This window comes from Haliotis asinina, chromosome 6, assembly GCF_037392515.1.
Source record: "Haliotis asinina isolate JCU_RB_2024 chromosome 6, JCU_Hal_asi_v2, whole genome shotgun sequence".
Taxonomy (NCBI): Eukaryota; Metazoa; Mollusca; class Gastropoda; order Lepetellida; family Haliotidae; genus Haliotis; species Haliotis asinina.
The window spans coordinates 9,881,692-9,901,061 of NC_090285.1; the positions used below are offsets into that span (position 1 = coordinate 9,881,692).

Sequence of the window (19,370 nt, forward strand, 5' to 3'; positions counted from 1 at the left end):
AGTTTCTACACACATTGATGAATAACTAACCAGCATTTCATTGGAATACGTTAGCGTTTAATGTCCAAACAGAGTCCTGACTTCAGTACCTCGTGTGACCACCACGGGAAGCAATGACCGCAGCACAACGTCGAGGCATGGAGTGCACAAGTCGATTGATGAATGCCATGGGCACCTGGTTCCACACTCTTAGGAAGGCTTGACGCAGTAAATCAGCTGTGTTTGGTCTTGGGATGACGTCATTCAACCGCCTTTGAATTTCGTCCCAAAGGTGTTTAATTGGATTTAAATCGGGACTTAGGGCTGGCCACTGCATTACATTGACACCATTCTGCTGTAGGAAGTCCCGTGTAGCCCTTGCAGTGTGGGCTCTGGCATTATCGTGCTGAAACACGTTGTTACGGTGACGAGCAAAATGTGGTATAACGTGGGGTCTGAGGGCTTGGTCAATGTAACACACTGCTGTGATGCCGCCTCCTCTTCCAGGACCAAGATTCTGGAATACCACAGGACCAACTCTCTGGTTTAGGCCAATTCCCCCCCAAACCATGATGCTGGCACCTCCCCATGCGTCCCTTTCCATCACACACTCGTCTGGCGATCGTAACGCTGGCCACGACGTCGCCAAACTCTTGTTCTGCCATCTGCCGTAGAAATGCAGTACCGACTCTCATCTGTGAAGAGAACAGTTCTCCACTGTCTGTGTCTCCAGTTTTGACGGTACTGGGCAAACTGTAGACGTTCACGGCGATGACGTGGCGTGAGGATTGGTCTACGGTAAGGTCTGCGGCACTGAAGGTTACTGCTGCTAAGACGTCGGCGTACAGTGGAAGTGCTGAGCGGTCGCCTATATGTCCCAATTGTCTGACGTGCTGTCTCAGAGGCCTGTTGGAAAGGAGTCTGTACGTGGCGTCGCACAATGTGGCGATCTTGACGTCTCGTGGTGACCCGTGGTGACCCTTGGTGACCCGGTGCGGGGACGGTCGTCTGTGGTGTTGGTGGTCCGGAAGCGTTCCTGAAACCTGTAGATGGTCCGAACATTAACATGGAAGTGGTTAGCAACGGCTTGGGCAGTGTGACCAGCTTCTAGTCGTCCTATGGCTTGGTTCCTCTGAGCTGACGTAAGACGTGGCATCCTGCTGACGTTTTGACGTTAATGTTTCAACCAAGTTTGGGGGTGCATTTTATAGGGCTGGATCAAGAGAAAAGCACGTGCAGCATTTGATGCATGTTCATGCTGCGTTTTGGTGGACCTTCCCTGGGTTCGAATTTGTGTTTGGAGACAAATGGTTTTTGTCACGTAAAGCTTGATTTTCTGACCAAAAAATACAGTCACAACATTTGCTAAGTTTTCAGTTTTATGGTCGCAGTAAGGAAACTACCAACCTGACGTTTCTTTTGATGCTTAGTATATAAGGGGCCAAAATGCACCCCCACACAAACAAGTCACTTTTGGTTGTATTAAATGACCAGGATTAGAAATAACTTCTCCCCAATACTTCTAGTATCTTACAAATAATGCATTGGTGTCATACCTTCACTAAAAATTATGCCAAGAAAGTGCTTTGCCAAAACACTAAGCATGACAATTCACTTAAGATGTTCAGATGTGCGATCTTCATCCACAAACACTTTTGAAACATGTAAGCTCATTGTGAAGTTTATCAGAGTGTATTTTCCCAACTAATGTTGCATGTTAAAGTGACAATTGTTCAAAGATATGAAACCCCAACGACAAACATCATGACAAAATACACGCAAAGAGACAATGTCAGACATGTCAGACATGTCAGAAATAATATCAGCTTGAAACTTTTACCTTAAGTGCCCATTTGTTTCTTCAGAAGCACTAAAGCCTCGTAAGTTTGAGAATGCTATGACAATAGACGAAAAGCCATGGAGTTTCAGGCAAAAAAATGATCTGGCTGCCGACCTCATCATGGAGGAAATTTTGGCCATGTTTGCCAAGACTATCAGGTGAAGAGTCTTTGAAACTAGTTCCCTGTACACTTATCCCCTACATAATGCAATCCATATGCCATATGCATAGGTTCCAAATTATGGGGAGGATGCATGAAGATCTTGCACATGTATAAATAGTGAAATAAATAATCTTCAAAGAGGTTTTCATACAAAGGACATGGAGCTGTACAGATTCATATGCATATTACACTCATTCTCAGTTAACTGGGACTATTGGGGTCTACATTTGTGAAATCATAAAGTCAAATTAATATGATCCATGTTAACATTTTCAGTCAAAGACATATCTGAAGCAAACTCCTGTAAAATTTCCACACTCGGGGACAAACAGTTTTTTCATCATCAACGCCTGAACATTTCTGCTTTGTAATTTACGTTACAGTGCTTAATTACAAAAACTTGATACATAACGTAATTTAAAATTGTGATATCTTCGGTAATCATGGAAACAAACTTTTACATATTTTCATCTAACTATGGAGCGTAATCAAAATATTCTTAAAATCGGAAAATTAGAAAATCGGAGTAATTTACAAAGTGATATACTTATTCTCAAATATAAATTTCCAACATAAGTAAAATATCAAATGTCACTTCTAATTTAAAGAACTGTTTTATTACATTTAAATGATCTTTTTCGAATTGTTTAATCCTCTAAATCTTACACAACTGACAATAGTATATATATTGGAGTTTGCAGTTACCCAGGATTAGGTCATTTGTCTGTAACGTAAATTACTATTCTTACATTGGTTCAACACCGGCAATCAAATTCAACCACATAATTCAACTCTTATTTCAATCAAAAAAACTTTTAATAAATCTTTCAAATGATTCTCAAACGCAACACAAACAGCTTTTGAATCATCACAATTTTGATATTTAAATGAATAAATTTTCAGCTCTTTTGATTTTCTGCTTCAGTATTGTGTTTTGTGACATTAGGTTGGTTACCTTTCTGTTCGCCTTTGACACTGCTCTGCTAACTCTCTTTCTAGTTCTGTTCTTGGAAGGTAACTGTGGCAACTTCACTACCATGGGAGTAGCAGCTGTTGTACTGGATACACCGTTGTCATCCTCTGCTACGTCACATGTGGTTTGACTTTCGTTTTGATCTTGATTTGATGTTACAGGAGCAACATTTTGATCAATGTCATTTTTTCAAAAGTTTCACCTTTTGCCTGTATTTAGCCACATTATTTCTTATTCTAATCCTCCTTTTGTTTTTATCAGCTCTACTCAGATTTACAGTTGGTACATAGTATCCTTTAACACGCTCTGTTTCCATTTTGAGATATACTGCTCCGAATTTTGACTTTTCTCTTTCTCTGTAGTCATGCTGCTTTTGAGCCGCAGTTTTCGCCATGGCATCTGTAAGTAAAAGAGCATTTTAATATTTTATGATTTAATGATTTATGAATATGGTTTTTCTTTTAGCTATTTCAGTGTTATTGTCAACAGCTGCGATTGAACATCATTGGGTATGATTAGGTAATATACGTTACCATCACTAATGTGCTGACCAGCATTCATAAATGAATTAATTCAATTAAGGAATAATTCCAACATAATAAGTCGGCAACGTATTATCCTTTTGACAAGTAAATTTGACATTAAAATGTAACATACTGACACTTTCTTACATAAACAGACACTTTTTTTAAACATCACACATTAATTAACTATCAGAAATACAATACGTTGTTCAATGATACCACCCTTTCATTATCCATGCTAAACAATATTTTATGTGAGGTATCACGCTTCTAAATGCTTAAAAAGCAAATCAATTATTTCCCAAAGACGTCATTTCGATCACATTAAATGGATGTAATTTACGTTACCATTATGTATCTTACGTTACTTATCATTAAAGGGGCATTACTCTGATCAACATCATTCAAATATCAAACCTTACTTTCACTTTGAAGGTTCAGTAATTTGAGACATGAAAACCGATGCTACAATCAAAAGTCAGATACTTTTTATCTAAAATATGTCAATTGAAGTATTACTTACCAAACTTGCTTCAAGACAATCGTTGATGGCACGTATTTCCTCTCTTCCCAGAATATTTACTGCTTTAATCACTCGGAAAAACTGCCGTGACATGCCGTTTGTTGCCTGCAATGACTGGCATATCTTTGGGGGTTACACCTTTACTTCCAGGCCGTTTCCCAAAAACGGTGGTAACGTAAGTTACAGTAATGTAAATTATTTCTGGTAATGAAGAAAATGTTGCCATATGGTATAAACACTCCATGCATGGTTAGGGCCCATGGCTAACATCATTCCACCTGGCTCCAAGTATATCGGGTCGAATACAGCTGACAGAAGGCTAGGTTTTTGAGTTGTAACAGTAACGTATGATTACATCCTTAAAAAATCAGTACTTATGAAGAATATATTTGTCTACGTTGGAGGAAAACTTGATGTTGATTAAGCTAATTGTTTGAAACTAATAAAAACATATCACTTGACCCATTGCGAAATGGCGTCTTTATTGATTTTGGCGATGGTTTATCACAAGAACCGATAGAAACAAACAGAGGGTAACGTAAATTACCCAGTCCCTACCGACAAAATATAAATGCATTTTTTGTTTCATTCACGCAGAAATATGGACAAAGTGATATTTGCAAAAGAAACCACATATATGTTGTTGAATTTACGCTTATTATTTTAAGGAAACGTCTCTTGGTGTAAGTTTTGTGCAAGTTCATTTGTATTTGGTCTCTACTGCCGACATTAGAAAAATGGCGTCATTGAACCATATGAATTTGTCTGACGCTTCAAATTGTTTTACTGCAAAGCGTTTGATGCTTGAAAATGATTGTAGATGCTATTATTTGAAATATCTGTACATGAAAATTTGTATTTATGCTCAAATTTTAAAGTACAGCCAGCTATAAAGTAGGCGACAGCAATAGTCCCTCTTAACTGAGAATGCATGATTAATATTTTGACAGTTATAGGGTAAACATGCTCCAAGCAATATGGTATGATTAGTGCAATGGATGAGGAAAGATTTCACCCACTTGTGTGTGAGTGAGTGAGCAAGTGAGTGAGCATGCATGCTTGTGAGCACGAGTGCGTGTGTGTATGTGTGTGTGTATTAAATCATGAGTTAAAATGCTAATTTGTGAAGAGTACTTGTCAACAAAACCTGGAGTCTATTACTACTAGTTTCCTCAAATCCAATCCATAACTCTAGTGCTCTGCAAGTTAAGCATAACACTAAATATGCTAAAAAAGTAAATCTTGTACAATGAGTAATGCTGTAAAATTGCATCACAAATGACCAAAACTTTGTAGAATTTATATGGAAAGTCTTCACATAGCTTGTAGATATGTATAAGGGGAGCTCTTCAACACTTGATGACTCCAACATCCCAGCTGTAGGGTAGTTGTCACAAACTGGCAAGGTTTCACTGGCTGCAAACTTTTACCAACCATAACATAACGTATGATAATGTTTGTAAACTTTATAGCACTGAATTCTGAAGGTAGGTATCTTTAGGACAAAGCACTTACTGGCCCAATAATTACACAACTGCCCTAAAACTGTCATTGGTCAAATGACCATACCTTTGTGTCAGATAAATATTAAGATATGAATAGATTACGGTGACAGTTTCTGCGTCTTCTCATGAACGAGAATGTTCATGTTCCACGTTCATCTCTTATCAAACACCTTGAAGATGCAAATTCATATGTCAGGAGACATACCATAGGTGATGACTGATATCAACAGTACTCATCATCCAAGTCATCTGACCTTTGCTTGTTATCTTGTGATAACATCAGAATAATCTTCACCCAAGATCCTTGTAGCTTACCTTAGACATTAAAATATGTGTCATTTAATTATCTGTAGTATTGTAGTAACATAACCCTTTGAACTCTCTTATGTCCCAGGGTACTTATTGACAATGTTCTGAGTATTTACAAATGGCCCGTGACAATGATACAGTGATTCTCTTTCTTACTTGAACTATATGTTCCTGAGTATCGTTTAACAGATGACATGACTTTTAATTACATATGTCACTGCCACATGTGTGTCTGGTTATGCTCAACATTTCAGATACACCTGGCATATCATTGTCAAAATCACAGAAATGGACACTACTTTAAACTGATATGTTGTAATATGAAAATGTTTTTACCCTTTTATCTACACTGTTTCACAAAGCTATCATAGTGCAATGACTGTTTTAAGTCTATGTTACAGTATAGGAGTTACAACAGTCGTAGCACTACAATAGCTTTGTGAAATGATGCCCTGGCTGAGTATATGGGTATAGTCTCAGTACAAACTGCACATATCACAGAGCACCTAAAGCTGTGACCTCTATAGGTATTCATACCAAATGTTGCAGGTCTACATGTGACGTTTGCCATTAGCTGGCAAAAACATAATGCCCTTGGTTTAAATTATAAATATCCTTTGCAAAAAAAATAAATAAATAAATAAAAAAATCATGAATTGTACCTAGAGCTCTGAACTATGTTTCTGTTCAAACTAAATGTTGTTGGTCTTCTTGGTGCTTGCTCTGGGTACTATCTCTAAATGCCAGGTGAGCTAAACACCTAGTTTTACAAAGTCTGTACACACGTCCTGCTAGCATGGACAAGAAGTGATACAGGTGGATGTACAGGGTCATGGTAAACGTCACCTTCCCATCGGTACATATAATCTCACAGACTCAACAGCAGATAGTCGATGATATCTTGCCCCAAGATGAAGAGGCTCCTTGAAGGCTCCCTGCTCCTTACCTTTGTCTGTCTGTGTGTGGCAACACCAACAGCAAAGGATAAAGCAAAACTTCTTCGATATGAACCAAACTGGGCTTCAATAGATTCCAGACCTCTGCCAGCATGGTATGATGAAGCCAAACTTGGAATCTTCGTCCACTGGGGTATATTTTCTGTGCCCAGTTTTGGATCTGAATGGTTCTGGTGGCTCTGGCAAGGCCAGAAAGTTCCTGCTGTTGTTGCTTTCATGAAAAATAACTATCGACCAGACTGGACTTATGCTGATTTTGCAAGGGATTTTACTGCTGAGTTTTTCGATCCAGTACAGTGGGCAGACATATTCAATGCATCAGGGGCACAGTAAGTAAATCCAATACAGTTTAACACTTCATCTGCCTGAACATAGATAATTGTCAACTAACAAATTCTTAGTATAGTTTCTTATGTAACATATGTTATATTTGGGATTACATGTTCTCAGTACAGTACAGATTCTGATATTTTTGTTGGGTTGAGACTCATTCAGGATTTGAACTCACATCCTCCAAGTTACACACCTAATCAACAGCGTAGATCTGTAAATTTCTTGACAAACAGACACAAATACTGGCCACTGTAGACTTCAGGCACATCACATCAAGAAATATTTTTTCATGATGAAATCTTATTTCGGAATTTTAACAACACTTTTTGCGTTGTTGAAGAGAAAATACTGTAGTTTCTGATTTTCTAAAATTTAGTACCTTTCAGTTTAATTGGTCACAAACAAAAACATATCACAATATTATAATAATAGTAATGTTAATTTTTCTATCTGGTTATCTATACCAAATATATTTTCAGGTGTCCCTTAATTAATTACCAACCTTCTTTACAATGCCCTCCCTATGTTGAAATTTACTTAGCAAGCTAAAGGATAAAACACCAATATGCAGAGGCATACATTACATTCTTGCACATTTCAGGCTACTATTTACTTGGGGTGACTAAAATCAAAATGTCGTTGATGGGAAGAATTTTGACTGGTTGATAATTATGAATATGGAAACGGTGTCATTGATAATATCTTCCCTAAACTGTTGTTTAGATGTTCAATTTTGATGCATGCAAACAATACAAAAAGTTATGTCTTTATTCATGCTTTAGTTCAGTATACTACTTTGGTCAGTAATCCAAGCATTAATGTGTTACTACTCAGCACTGACATCAAAAAGTTGGATTTCCAGAACACATTTGCATTTTGCTCAGATACTTCTCAAATATCTATTAACAATAAATTGCAATGTCATTAATGATTATTGTAAACCAAAAGTCACTGTGTCCTGTAATCTGATTGGTTGAAAAACATGATTAAATGGTATTAGATTCCCGGAAACTGCAAGACTATTTACTGCGTACTGACACGTAGAAACCTCGCAAACAATTGTTTTGGTGCGTCATCAACAGTGGTGACGTCATTCAAATCATATTGTGACGTAAAGTTAGAATGACGTCACAAATGAGCAACTCCAGATGCTACCATGGGAACCAGTTGAAACGGCCAGCTGATGACGCTTCACTGCTGTACTCGTTCTCGATGTAAACGAGTGCAGACAGTAAAACCCTTTGGTTTACTTTTGTGTTTACAATGTCGATAAACATCATGTGTTGGCCAATTTCCGGGTGTTATTGAGTATTTGAAGCACGGGAATATTTCATTTGAAACCTCCGGCTGACGCCGTCGGTTCCAAATGCATTCCCGTGCTTCAAATACTCAATAACACCCGGAAATTGGCCAACACATGATGTTTATCTCCTAATTGATCTCTGTGATTTAAATCAATGGCCAGCCCTATAAAATACAATGTCTACTCAGAACCTTTGACTACATTTACTTTTCCTGACTGTGTTTTGTAGAGTTTGTTTGATTGCTTTTCAAAGTTTACCTTCAAATAATTATCTGGACTTGACAATCCCAGTGTTTTTCGTTATGAACACTAACTGATGACGTTGGGATGCCAGTCCATGCAAAGTACATGGTAAGTGAGTGAGTTTTGGTTTTGCAACGCTTTTAGCAATATTCCAGCAATATCACAGCATGGGAGACCTGAAATGGTCTCCACACATTGTATCCAAATGGAGAATAGAACTCAGTGTGACAAGTAAATGCTTTAACCACTAGGCTACCCTACTCCATTGAAATGACACAGGCTGTAATGGCAAGCATAGGTTGCTGATGACATTTGTGACCAAACATTCGAGGAGGATGACAACATAGACTTGGGAGGTGTACTTTGACATTAACACCTACCTTAAGTATGATTAATAGTTTTTTCCCTATCATATTCTATATTCTACAGTAATATACTCTCTTTCAGATATGTTGTGTTAGTCAGCAAGCATCATGAAGGTTACTGCAACTGGCCAACCAATGTCTCCTTCAACTGGAACTCCCAGATGCTGGGACCTAATAGAGATCTTGTGGGTAAGAAATTCAGTTCAATATCAGTGTACCACAAATATATAACACGTGGAGCCATGTCACTTTTTTGTTAAAACAACTACATGTTTATACATTTATGCTTCTTGAAACTGAAAAATATGTAGACCACAGGTGTGATAATCTTTTCTCACAATCCAAACCAACCAGCTTATTTCTGGAAGCAGTCATTTATCAGCTCTTCCCAGTTACATCCATAAAGAAACAATAGCTTCCCTCTCAAAAAAACATAAGTATACATCACAGAATAGCAAGAACAGATACAAATCTCCAGAATTACATCATGATAGGACAATCTTTTATCATGATACAGAGCAAAACTCATGTTCATTGTTTTTGCAATTTATACTTAGCTTCTAAATATCTTCAGATGTCTCTCAGAAACACTATGTTGCAATCATATATGCTTAACATGCATTCAAATGCTTTTTTACAGGTGAATTAGCACAGGCAGTACGGGAAAACACTAAGATTCGCTTCGGCCTGTACCACTCTCTGTTTGAGTGGTTCCATCCTCTGTATCTACAAGACAAGGCCAACAACTTCTCCACATCACGTTTTGTTGATGTAAGTTTTATACAACACTGCCCAAAGAATAATAAATATTACTATCAGAAGCATTTTAGCTCTGTATGAAGATTAGTGCACGCATAAACAGTATCAATACCTAGTTAAGATTCGATGTACACATAAAACATATCAAGTTGCCTTTGAAGATTTGATGTAAAGAACAGGTATTGATGATATCCAATCAGGAGGTAAAGATACAGCTACCTGACAAAGAACCATCATAAATATCAGGTGGTTTATATCTCCTTGCCCTGTAGAGTATTGAAAAAGAATCAGGTTGTACTTATGCCAAGTTGTGTTATTGTAAGTGTTATCAGTTATTATTTATATCCATGTTCCATCAGGTGGTATGGATGTTCAATTTTATCAATGTCAACTTCTGCACTATGAGGAACACAGCATTTCGGAGTATGTCCTCACTCATTCATTCATCTGATAGAGTAAGAACATAATCCAAAATGTTGTGTTCCTCGGAATAAAGAAGTTGGCATCCTCAAAACTCTCTTCCTTATGTGTATCGTTGCCCTTCTAACATCTGCAACTCAGTCATTCTGTAAAGAATTGACAAAGGCGTCAAGTCATAAATACCCAACACAACAGCTGATTGCAAGGTGCACAAGAGCATTTATGTTCTGCTGTCTTATCAAACATTGATAATACCAGTTGCTAACAAAGCCTGTCACAAACACATGGAAAGAATGGTCAGTTGTTCACTTGAAAAAAGAAATAAGAACATATAGCATATGTCAAAACAGAATATTGTACTGTCATTATTTTTCAGGTGATTACTAATGCAGCATATCTGGAAATGCAACTCATATGTCTACCATATAACAATTATTAAAAAACTTTAATGTTGTAACCTTAAGCAAACTGGTTTTGAATTTGAGTCTCTGTCCTTTTTGAAATCTTCACAGAAAGACCATGTTTGTTATACCTCATAAGTTTTGAAATGTGGACATGAAAGGCAAGAACTGTTGAAAATCAATATCAAAGGTTGAAATCTGTCTTGTCATATCGACATGTGGAAATTTCTTGTTGCCCTGAATCTTTATGCAACGATCTGTCAGGCAGTGTCTTTCCATATCAATGATTAATAAATGTATCTTTCTCATCAATGTTTATTTTAATGGCAAGGTTTCTTGAAGAATTTCTCAAATGAAAACTTTAAATTTTGGAGTAAACAATTTCCAGTTTTAAAAATGCCTGACACACAATCCATGAAAATTCTGTAAAAGTTTAAAGCTATGTAAGTTGTATTCATATAATTTTCACTGCAGGAGAAGACTATTCCCGAACTGATTGAGATTAGTGAGAGGTACAAGCCAGAAGTGATTTGGTCTGATGGTGACTGGGAGGCACCCTCCTCCTACTGGAAATCTCCAGAATTCCTGGCCTGGCTTTATAACGACAGGTGACAACACCACTGGAAAATCCTATGACAGCTGAATATTTCATTCAATCTCCTCAAGAGTTGTACTCATAAAACAATTTTCAGACACTGAACTATATTATCTTCTTGGTTCAAACACAGCTACTTTTCAGAAGTACTGGAATTGTAAATTACAGAACATTTCAGACACCCAGCTAGCAAAACAAAAACCGACTGAACTTTTATCAACATAACTTTTATCAACACCAACTTTTGGTGCTACACTTGGAGTAAATGTCATCATCAACTTTTGTGTTTCAGTCCCACAAGGGACAGTGTGGTGACCAATGACCGATGGGGTAAAGATGCTACATGTCATCATGGAGGTTTCCTCACCTGCATGGACAGATACAATCCAGGCATGTATGAACATACAACCAGCATTCCCAAACACAAGCATGGACAGATACAATCCAGGCATGGGTGAACATACAACCAGCATTCTCAAACACATGCATGGACAGAGCACATCAGTCTGAGTGAATGAGCTCAAAGCTCTTAAAACTAGTTCAAACTAGCATAAACTAAATGAAACATATTGACAGCCAGACAGAGACTTTTACTTGATTTTTCAGTTACATGTATTTGTTTATCACCTTCATAAGCAAGTACCTTGTTTGACTCAAAAGATCATAAATGAAGCCAAAGGTCCAGAGAGACACACTTCCATCTAAGATAATCTCATTAAATTGGACTTAAACTGTTCCTTATACTGACCATTTGTTTCTGCAGGAACACTTCAACCCCGTAAGTTTGAGAATGCTATGACAATAGACAAGAAGTCATGGGGTTTCCGGCGTAATGCTGATCTGGCAGCCTACCTTAACATTGAGGAGATCCTGGCCACATTTGCTGAGACTATCAGGTGAAGAGTCTTTGAACTAGTCCCTAGTAGACTAATCCCTTACACAATGCAATCTTTTCCTCTGATAAAGATGACAATAAGGGGGCACATACATGGGTTTGAACATCAGGTAAGGATGACAATAGGGGGCCACATCCATGGGTTTGAACATCAGGTAAGGATGACAATAGGGGGCCACATACATGAGTTTGAACATCAGGTGAGGATGACAATAGGGGGCCACATACATAGGTTTGAGCATCAGGTGAGGATGAAAATAGGGGCCATATACATGAGTTTGAACATCAGGTGAGGATTACAAGATGGTGCCACATACAAGGGTTTGAACATCAGGTAAGGATGAAAATAGGGGGCCATATACATGGGTTTGACCATCAGGTGAGGATGACAATGGGGGGCCGTATACATGGGTTTGAACATCAGGTGAGGATGACAATAGGGGTCCTTATGCATAGGTTTAAACATCAGGTAAGGATGAAAATAGGGGGCCACATACAAGGGTTTGAACATCAGGTGAGGATGATAATAGGGGGCCACATACATGGGTTTGAACATCAGGTGAGGATGACAATAGGGGGCTGTATACATGGGTTTGAACATCAGGTGAGGATGACAATAGGGAGCCGTATACAAGGGTTTGAACATCAGGTGAGGATGACAATAAGGGGCCGTATACATGGGTTTGAACATCAGGTGAGGATGCATGATCAGTCACAGCAGTTTCTGAACAAAATGGAGGCTCCAAAATAAATTTACCTTTAGCTATATTGCCTACACGCATATACAGATCTTCTTTGATATGTCTGAACTCGCTGGATTCACAGATTAAGTAAGTCATTCAAAGTCTTCCTTGTAATGTAATACTTGAGCAATATATTCTGAAAAAATCTTTGAAACACATTTTAAAATTGTTTAACTCCTTTTGTTTTTAACAGTTGTGGAGGCAACATGTTGATCAATGTTGGTCCAACCAAATATGGTATGATCAGTGCAATCTATGAGGAAAGATTTCGCCAACTTGGTTCATGGTTGAGTGTCAATGGAGAAGGTATATATTCCACCAAACCCTGGACATCCCAGAATGACACAGTTACGAAAGGAGTATGGTGAGTGTTATGCATACTTTCAAATCAAGTGCGTGGTTTAAAGTGAAGGAGTTTTATAAACTACCTGTAGACATATACCAGAGTAATTTCACAGAGGAAGAACAACAGGTCTGGTTGTTGACAAAGGCAAACACTTTAATCACCAGCTGCACAGATGCCTTTATGGATTAATCAAAGACAAATGCTGTAAAATGTCCTATCATACCTTCAAAGAACTGGTTTAGCCCATATCACGTATAATCAAGTAAATAAGGTATCTTCTAGAGAAACAACAAACACTTGTCCCAAAATGTACCACATTCATTTTGTTTTCTGCACTTAGAAGATATTCTACTACAGACTTCAAATCTCTATGAGAGACCTCTAAATGAATGAAGCAATGACATTTTAGAAATGGGAACATTCATTTACTGAAATACTGAACAGAGTACTGGTATGTATTAGACACCAAATGTCGATCCTTCCCTTTACATGACAGGTGTCACCTTTGAGTGGAATAACTGTATGTTTCATCCACAGGTATGTACAGAAGAATAGCAATGTGTATGCCATTGTACTGAACTGGCCAGAGGAAGAACTTCAGCTCGGGGCACCCAAAGCAACTGCAGCTACTACAGTCAGTCTGCTTGGATATGATGGCAACTTCAACTACCAAGATCGATCGGGAGGCGGCATTACTATACAGATTCCACCAATCCCCATCAACAAAATGCCATGTGAATGGGCCTGGATCTTCAAACTCACTGGACTCCAAAGCTGAATGACCAAATCTGTATACTAGTATGCCGACTGGTACTTGCTGAGGTCAAGTGTAGGTAGGATGTAATAACGTGGTACATAGAGAAGATGAGATGCTACACAACTGTGCAAAATCTTCAGCACAGAATAACAATAAGGATTTAAACACACAGGGATATCATATTCTCTGCATGTGCCTATGTTGTCCTTAGAACTTTATCACTCAGATACTGAAATAAAATATATTTTGACAAAAAGAATTATTTCAGTTTATTATTACTTTTCACCTGTAGTTTCAATACATTAATAAGAAGCAGCTAAATAAGTGGACCTTGTCTCAGTTAACATCTTTAACATCTTTAGAAGTTGGTGAGTACAACATTGATAAACTTTATGGATAACAACTTCTTTATTACGATAGTGCGATGTTTCAGTACAGATTCTTGCACCGTTGTCAAGCAGGAATGAGAATTCTGTAAATGACAAACAGTGACCAGGATCCAACGGAACAGCTGTGACCATAAAAAAAGAACTGGAAATTACATTTTACTGAGAAAGTGTAATCCGAAATACACATTTAAAGATTTCCTCACTGGCATTGTGTATTCAAAGAAACCAGAAGCATGAAGTAACAGCTCCAAGTAGGGTCCCAAGTCAATCTCACAGAGGATCCATATTAGCTTAAAATGTGAGATTTGAATGGCATAGCCTAGTATATGGTGCAATGTATAGTTGACAAAAGGAATATAGATGCTTGAACCATTACTGAATAAATTTCATAACCACTTGTTATAGAACAGCAAAAAAAATAAAAATATATAAACATGTACATTAGGTCAAAGCTTACACTACTTAGAAGCTTAATGTCTAACTACCATAAATCACAACTAGTGTTTCTCCAAGGATTATTCCCAAAAAGAATTGAAAGAAAGTACTGACATAAGAACAGAACTGTTATCTTAATTTGAGAAACAAAAATATACAAAAGAACTCTATGAGCAGACATGAACTTATATAATTCAACAAAACAACATTCATAATTTCATATGTTTAACATTTTTACAGAACTGTCAATAAGATATTTTTCCTGAATATGAGGTTTATATAATAGTTAATAAAAAAGCAGCAAGAAGAATATCTGATATCAAAACAAATTCAAATCTTTCTAGTTTCATTATTTGTGAACTTTGCATTTACTGCCAGTTAGGTAGATGTACGTGTATAAAATCTCAGTACTAGTGCTGTAATTTTCTTTCAAATACATAACTATCACTATACATTCTGCTGCTTGTAATGGTAACATTATCTTTTTTCACACCCTCCAATAAAAAGTACAAAACCACTATGCCAGTAAACAAAATATCATGTCCATTAGGTGTCAGTTACCAGATGAATGACAGAAACATTTAATTTATCATCATACCACTAAAAGCTGGACTAATGAAAGTCAAACCTTTGCAAGCCTAATTCCGAAATTTCATCTGTTCAATGTTTATGAAATCTAATAATATTGTTACCAGAATGTGTCGTCAACATCGCAGAATGTGTTGGTGAGGTAAATTCTGGCAGTAACTGTTGCTCACAAGTCTGTTTGACATTAGTAATATTGATCTTTTAAGTTACAATAAATGCTAAAGAGCAGAAGTTGTCATAGAATTGTAAACATCTGTTAAAAACATACAAATAATAAAAACATACGCATAGATATGTTTATGTCCATGTTTAGATGAGCGTTTACGGTGCATAAAATCTTATGATGTCAAATCACAATGGTTGTTTCTTCATGGAAAGTCACAAAAAAAGAATTGAGTGCAATATTGGCATAAGGAATGGAAGAACACTTACTTTAAGAGAAAATGAACAAAAGAACTCTAGGAGTAGACTAGAATTGAAACAATTTTAAACAACATTCAGAATTTGACCTGTTTAATAGTTTGACAACACTGTCAATAAAAAACATTTCTAGAACACTACGTTTACATCAGTTATTAAGAAAGCAACAAGTAGACTATCAGTGATGACAACAAAGTCAAGATATTTTTGTTCCAATTTTGGATAAAGTACAATTATTCTCAGACAATGAAAGTGATTGTTACTCCTTGAGCAATCCTATTTATTATGAAAGCCGGATAGAAAAATCCATAAAGATTTTAAAAAGTTTACATTTGATGGAGCTCAGGTGAAATGTACACTTCTAAAATCTCAGTACTTTTTCTGTCATTTTTCTTCAAACACAAAACTCTTATTTTATATTACAGTGATTTTGAGATACATTTTTGAATGTCATTTTTATGGTGACATTCCTTTTTCATACATTCCACTGAAAAGTACTAATCATTAGGACAGAAAACAAAATAGCATGTTCATTTCAAGTGTCAATCATTCAGAAAAATTATATACAATGTATTAATCATGATACTGATAAAGAAATAAATTACTGAAAGACAAACTTTTACAAGTATATGATTCCTAAATTTCATTGTTCAATGTTTATGGAAACTATCAATATTGTTCCCAAAATGTGTCCACAACAGTGCAGAATGTGTTGCTGAGGTAAATTCTGGCAGTAAGTGTTGCTCACATGTCTGTTTGACATTAGCAATATAGATCTTTTACCTTACTGTAGAAACCAAAAAGTGTTACTTCTATCAGGTACCTTGACAGTCTTATACATGAATCCGGCCTTCTTCCATAAATGGTTGCGTAATACTTTGTAAAGTGTCCTCAAAGCCCTCTCTGCCATTTCTTTGATGTGCAACAAAAGCAGACGGCATGCTGAAGCAAGCTCCTTACAGCGTCACTGTCAGGGTGGTAGTTTGCAGTGAAGTGGAGCTTACAGCCAGTGCTCACCTGGTCATTTAAATTAAATTTTTCACATTTTATCCCTGAAATCTCATCTAAATTTGAAATTGTGTGTTACATTAAAATATGAATTTTTTCATTCATGAAAATGTTTCTTTGTTTGAAGGTTTGATCAGGCAAAATATAATTCTTAACAAAAGCATCTGTTTCATAGCTACCTTCTTAAAAAAAAGCCCATTATATCTAAATATGAAGCTTTACAACCTATGAGGTTGACACACATAAAAAAATTTGGCTAAATTGGCTTGCTACATGCTTGACTATGGCCATGAGAGGGTTTTTATTGTCTGTCGTACAGACCCTGAAGCAGACATATCCAAGAAAGCCCATGCAAGCCTAGAAAATATGGCAAGTCCAGATTTCCTTAGCTGAAAATGAAGAAAGTTTCAGGGCTCCATTTCATTAAATCATTTTTTGTACAATGAACTTTTGTCTATCAGTGAAATATGCTCATTTCAGGGACAAGCTGTTAGTGTAGGATTTTTACACCAACCTTCCAACATGTTTGGTTCATGCATGAGGACAAGCCTGCCAATCCTGGTGTCACTATGCTTAGCACTGACTTGCCTGGACCAGTCATGCTGCCATCTTATAGCCACAGTATTGCTTGATATGCATTTGACAAGCAACACTTTTCCCCAGCCAATCATGTGAGTCGTGGGTCATACAAATAGGACAGGACATGCTCGCCATTTTTGTCCCAACATGTTGTCATCAGTGATTTTCAGTGATCAGTTAACATTTTTATCCCTATTTTGCCTTCTACTCCCAACGGAATTTGTTTTGGCAGGTAATCAAGACTCATGCTTGAAAATGATATAAGTATCTCTGCTGAAATGTCAGTACTGTACAGCACAAAAGTTGATCCATAAACACTTGTCAATACTTATTGCTTACAACTTCTAGAATGCCTCTCAAGGGTGATTAATATGAAATATTGACATTTGAATCTCATTGCTCTTACACTGTCTTTTGGTTTCTCCTGTGTAAGTTGTCTCATGGATGCCTGCCTATCCTATATCTACACTTATCACTCACTCATGGAAGATATTGCAGTGTAATATTTTTAAGGTGTTATTACACTAGTGTAATACCGCTTGACATATGATGTGATTACGGTTACAGTTACGACATCACAATGCCAATGCCTCTGTTGCAATGGTATGAGACCTTACTTGACTCACGGAATATTCATACGAGTCATCACACTGTAGGCAACTTCTGTCAGTTTGTTTCTGAGTAACAAACAAAATACAAAACTTGCCACCGTGAATCCCATTTTTATCAAACTTGTGAAAGATTTAATATCTTGTAGTAACTTGCTTTGATGCCAAATCGTCAGTTTGCTTAATAAAACTGATATTACACAGGAGGTCATTTAGTATCCTCTATGTCAAAACATATCTGATAATACAGAGTTGTTGAATACGGAAAATCACTTGGAATAATTAAGCGTCATAGCCAGCAGCTAAATGAAACATTGAAATATGTGAATATAGCCTATGGGACAATAGGGGTGAAGATACTAGGGGTGAAGATGTGACATCAACCCACCTATCTACATATTTGCCTCCCCAAATGACCCCACAGCGTCTTCAAACACCTTCACATCTGCCGGTTTCTTCCTTCCCATCACCCACCCACCAAATCTGCCTAAAACCCATCTATCACTACCAACATATTTAGCACACCAACTGACCTCACATCCATCCATCTAACTGCACTCCTATTTGTCTGTCTTCCCACCCATTGACGAACCTACCCATCTACCTACCTATCTGCCAGCTCACCCACCTACCTACCCACATAATTAAAGTGTTTAGCATGGATGTCTAATACTACAAGGCTTTGACATGAAGACAGAATAAGCTGTGTAAATATGTATCAGAGTATTAGCAGAGCAAGAGGCTGTAAAATCACTGCTTACCCTGACCAAGACAAATCATGACAAACTGCTTCCCTCAGCTCCAGTAAATCACCCACACACGTACACGTACATCACAAAGCCTCCTAGAGAAACTAAGCCTTTCAAAAGTAGTGGTACCGTGTAGGACATGGAGACCACTCTTCAGACGAAGTAAAACAGCTCTGACTGAAATAGAGAGTAGGTGGAAAGTGATCTCACTCTGCAAGGTTCATCAGCTCAACCCACACAAGACATGATCATGTAGGGATTTAGTGTGTGTTTTTTTCTAAGAAATGTTTCAAGTGTGTGTCTTTTCCCCAATCACTACTGCTGACGCCAATGAAGCAGAGGTCGATGCTGATGATAATGGTCATATACGACAAAATGTTATGGATGTCAACGTTGTGAAAGCAATAAAGAAGAAGTTGACATCCATAACATTTTGTCGTATATTAGAATACCGACTTCTAAATGCCTCTCAAGAACCTGATAACGGTCATGCCACTGCCGCTGCTGCTGCTGCCACTGCTGCTGCTACTGATGATGATGATGGTTTCATAGAGAGCCAAGAAAAACCTCACAGCTCTACATTCTTATCTCTACTGGGAATATACAACAAAGCTACCTATGAGGTACCAGTAAATAAAATATAACATCAACATATTTGCCAC

The 19,370-nt window shown here is 37.3% G+C and overlaps 3 protein-coding genes across 3 annotated transcripts in view; 2 read left to right on the forward strand and 1 right to left on the reverse strand.

Annotated features, from left to right (window-relative positions):
* The window catches only part of LOC137288184 (blood vessel epicardial substance-like), a 164,777-nt gene that overhangs the window by 142,050 nt on the left and 3,357 nt on the right, over positions 1–19,370 (reverse strand). The gene's annotated exons all lie outside the window — the stretch shown is intronic.
* Positions 6,598–14,188, forward strand: LOC137286318 (alpha-L-fucosidase-like). Its single transcript, XM_067818097.1, has 8 exons — positions 6,598–7,101; positions 9,099–9,205; positions 9,657–9,787; positions 11,071–11,204; positions 11,484–11,581; positions 11,955–12,087; positions 13,023–13,193; positions 13,713–14,188. The coding sequence occupies exons 1-8, from the start codon at positions 6,710–6,712 to the stop codon at positions 13,951–13,953; spliced, it is 1,407 nt and encodes a 468-aa protein (XP_067674198.1). The 5' UTR covers positions 6,598–6,709; the 3' UTR covers positions 13,954–14,188.
* Positions 18,993–19,370, forward strand: part of LOC137286838 (nipped-B-like protein B) — a 97,626-nt gene continuing 97,248 nt past the window's right edge. The window contains exon 1 of the mRNA XM_067818849.1: positions 18,993–19,331. Coding sequence (XP_067674950.1) covers positions 18,993–19,331 — 339 coding nt within the window. The remainder of the gene's footprint in view (positions 19,332–19,370) is intronic.

What these genes read in the sequence shown, in the direction of transcription:
- LOC137286318 (XM_067818097.1), top strand. Translation starts at nt 6,710, where the DNA reads ATGATATCTTGCCCCAAGATGAAGAGGCTCCTTGAAGGCTCCCTGCTC. An exon ending in ACATTTGCTGAGACTATCAG is followed by an intron (nt 12,088 to 13,022) that starts GTGAAGAGTCTT and finishes TGTTTTTAACAG; the next exon opens with TTGTGGAGGCAACATGTTGA. An exon ending in ACAGTTACGAAAGGAGTATG is followed by an intron (nt 13,194 to 13,712) that starts GTGAGTGTTATG and finishes TTTCATCCACAG; the next exon opens with GTATGTACAGAAGAATAGCA.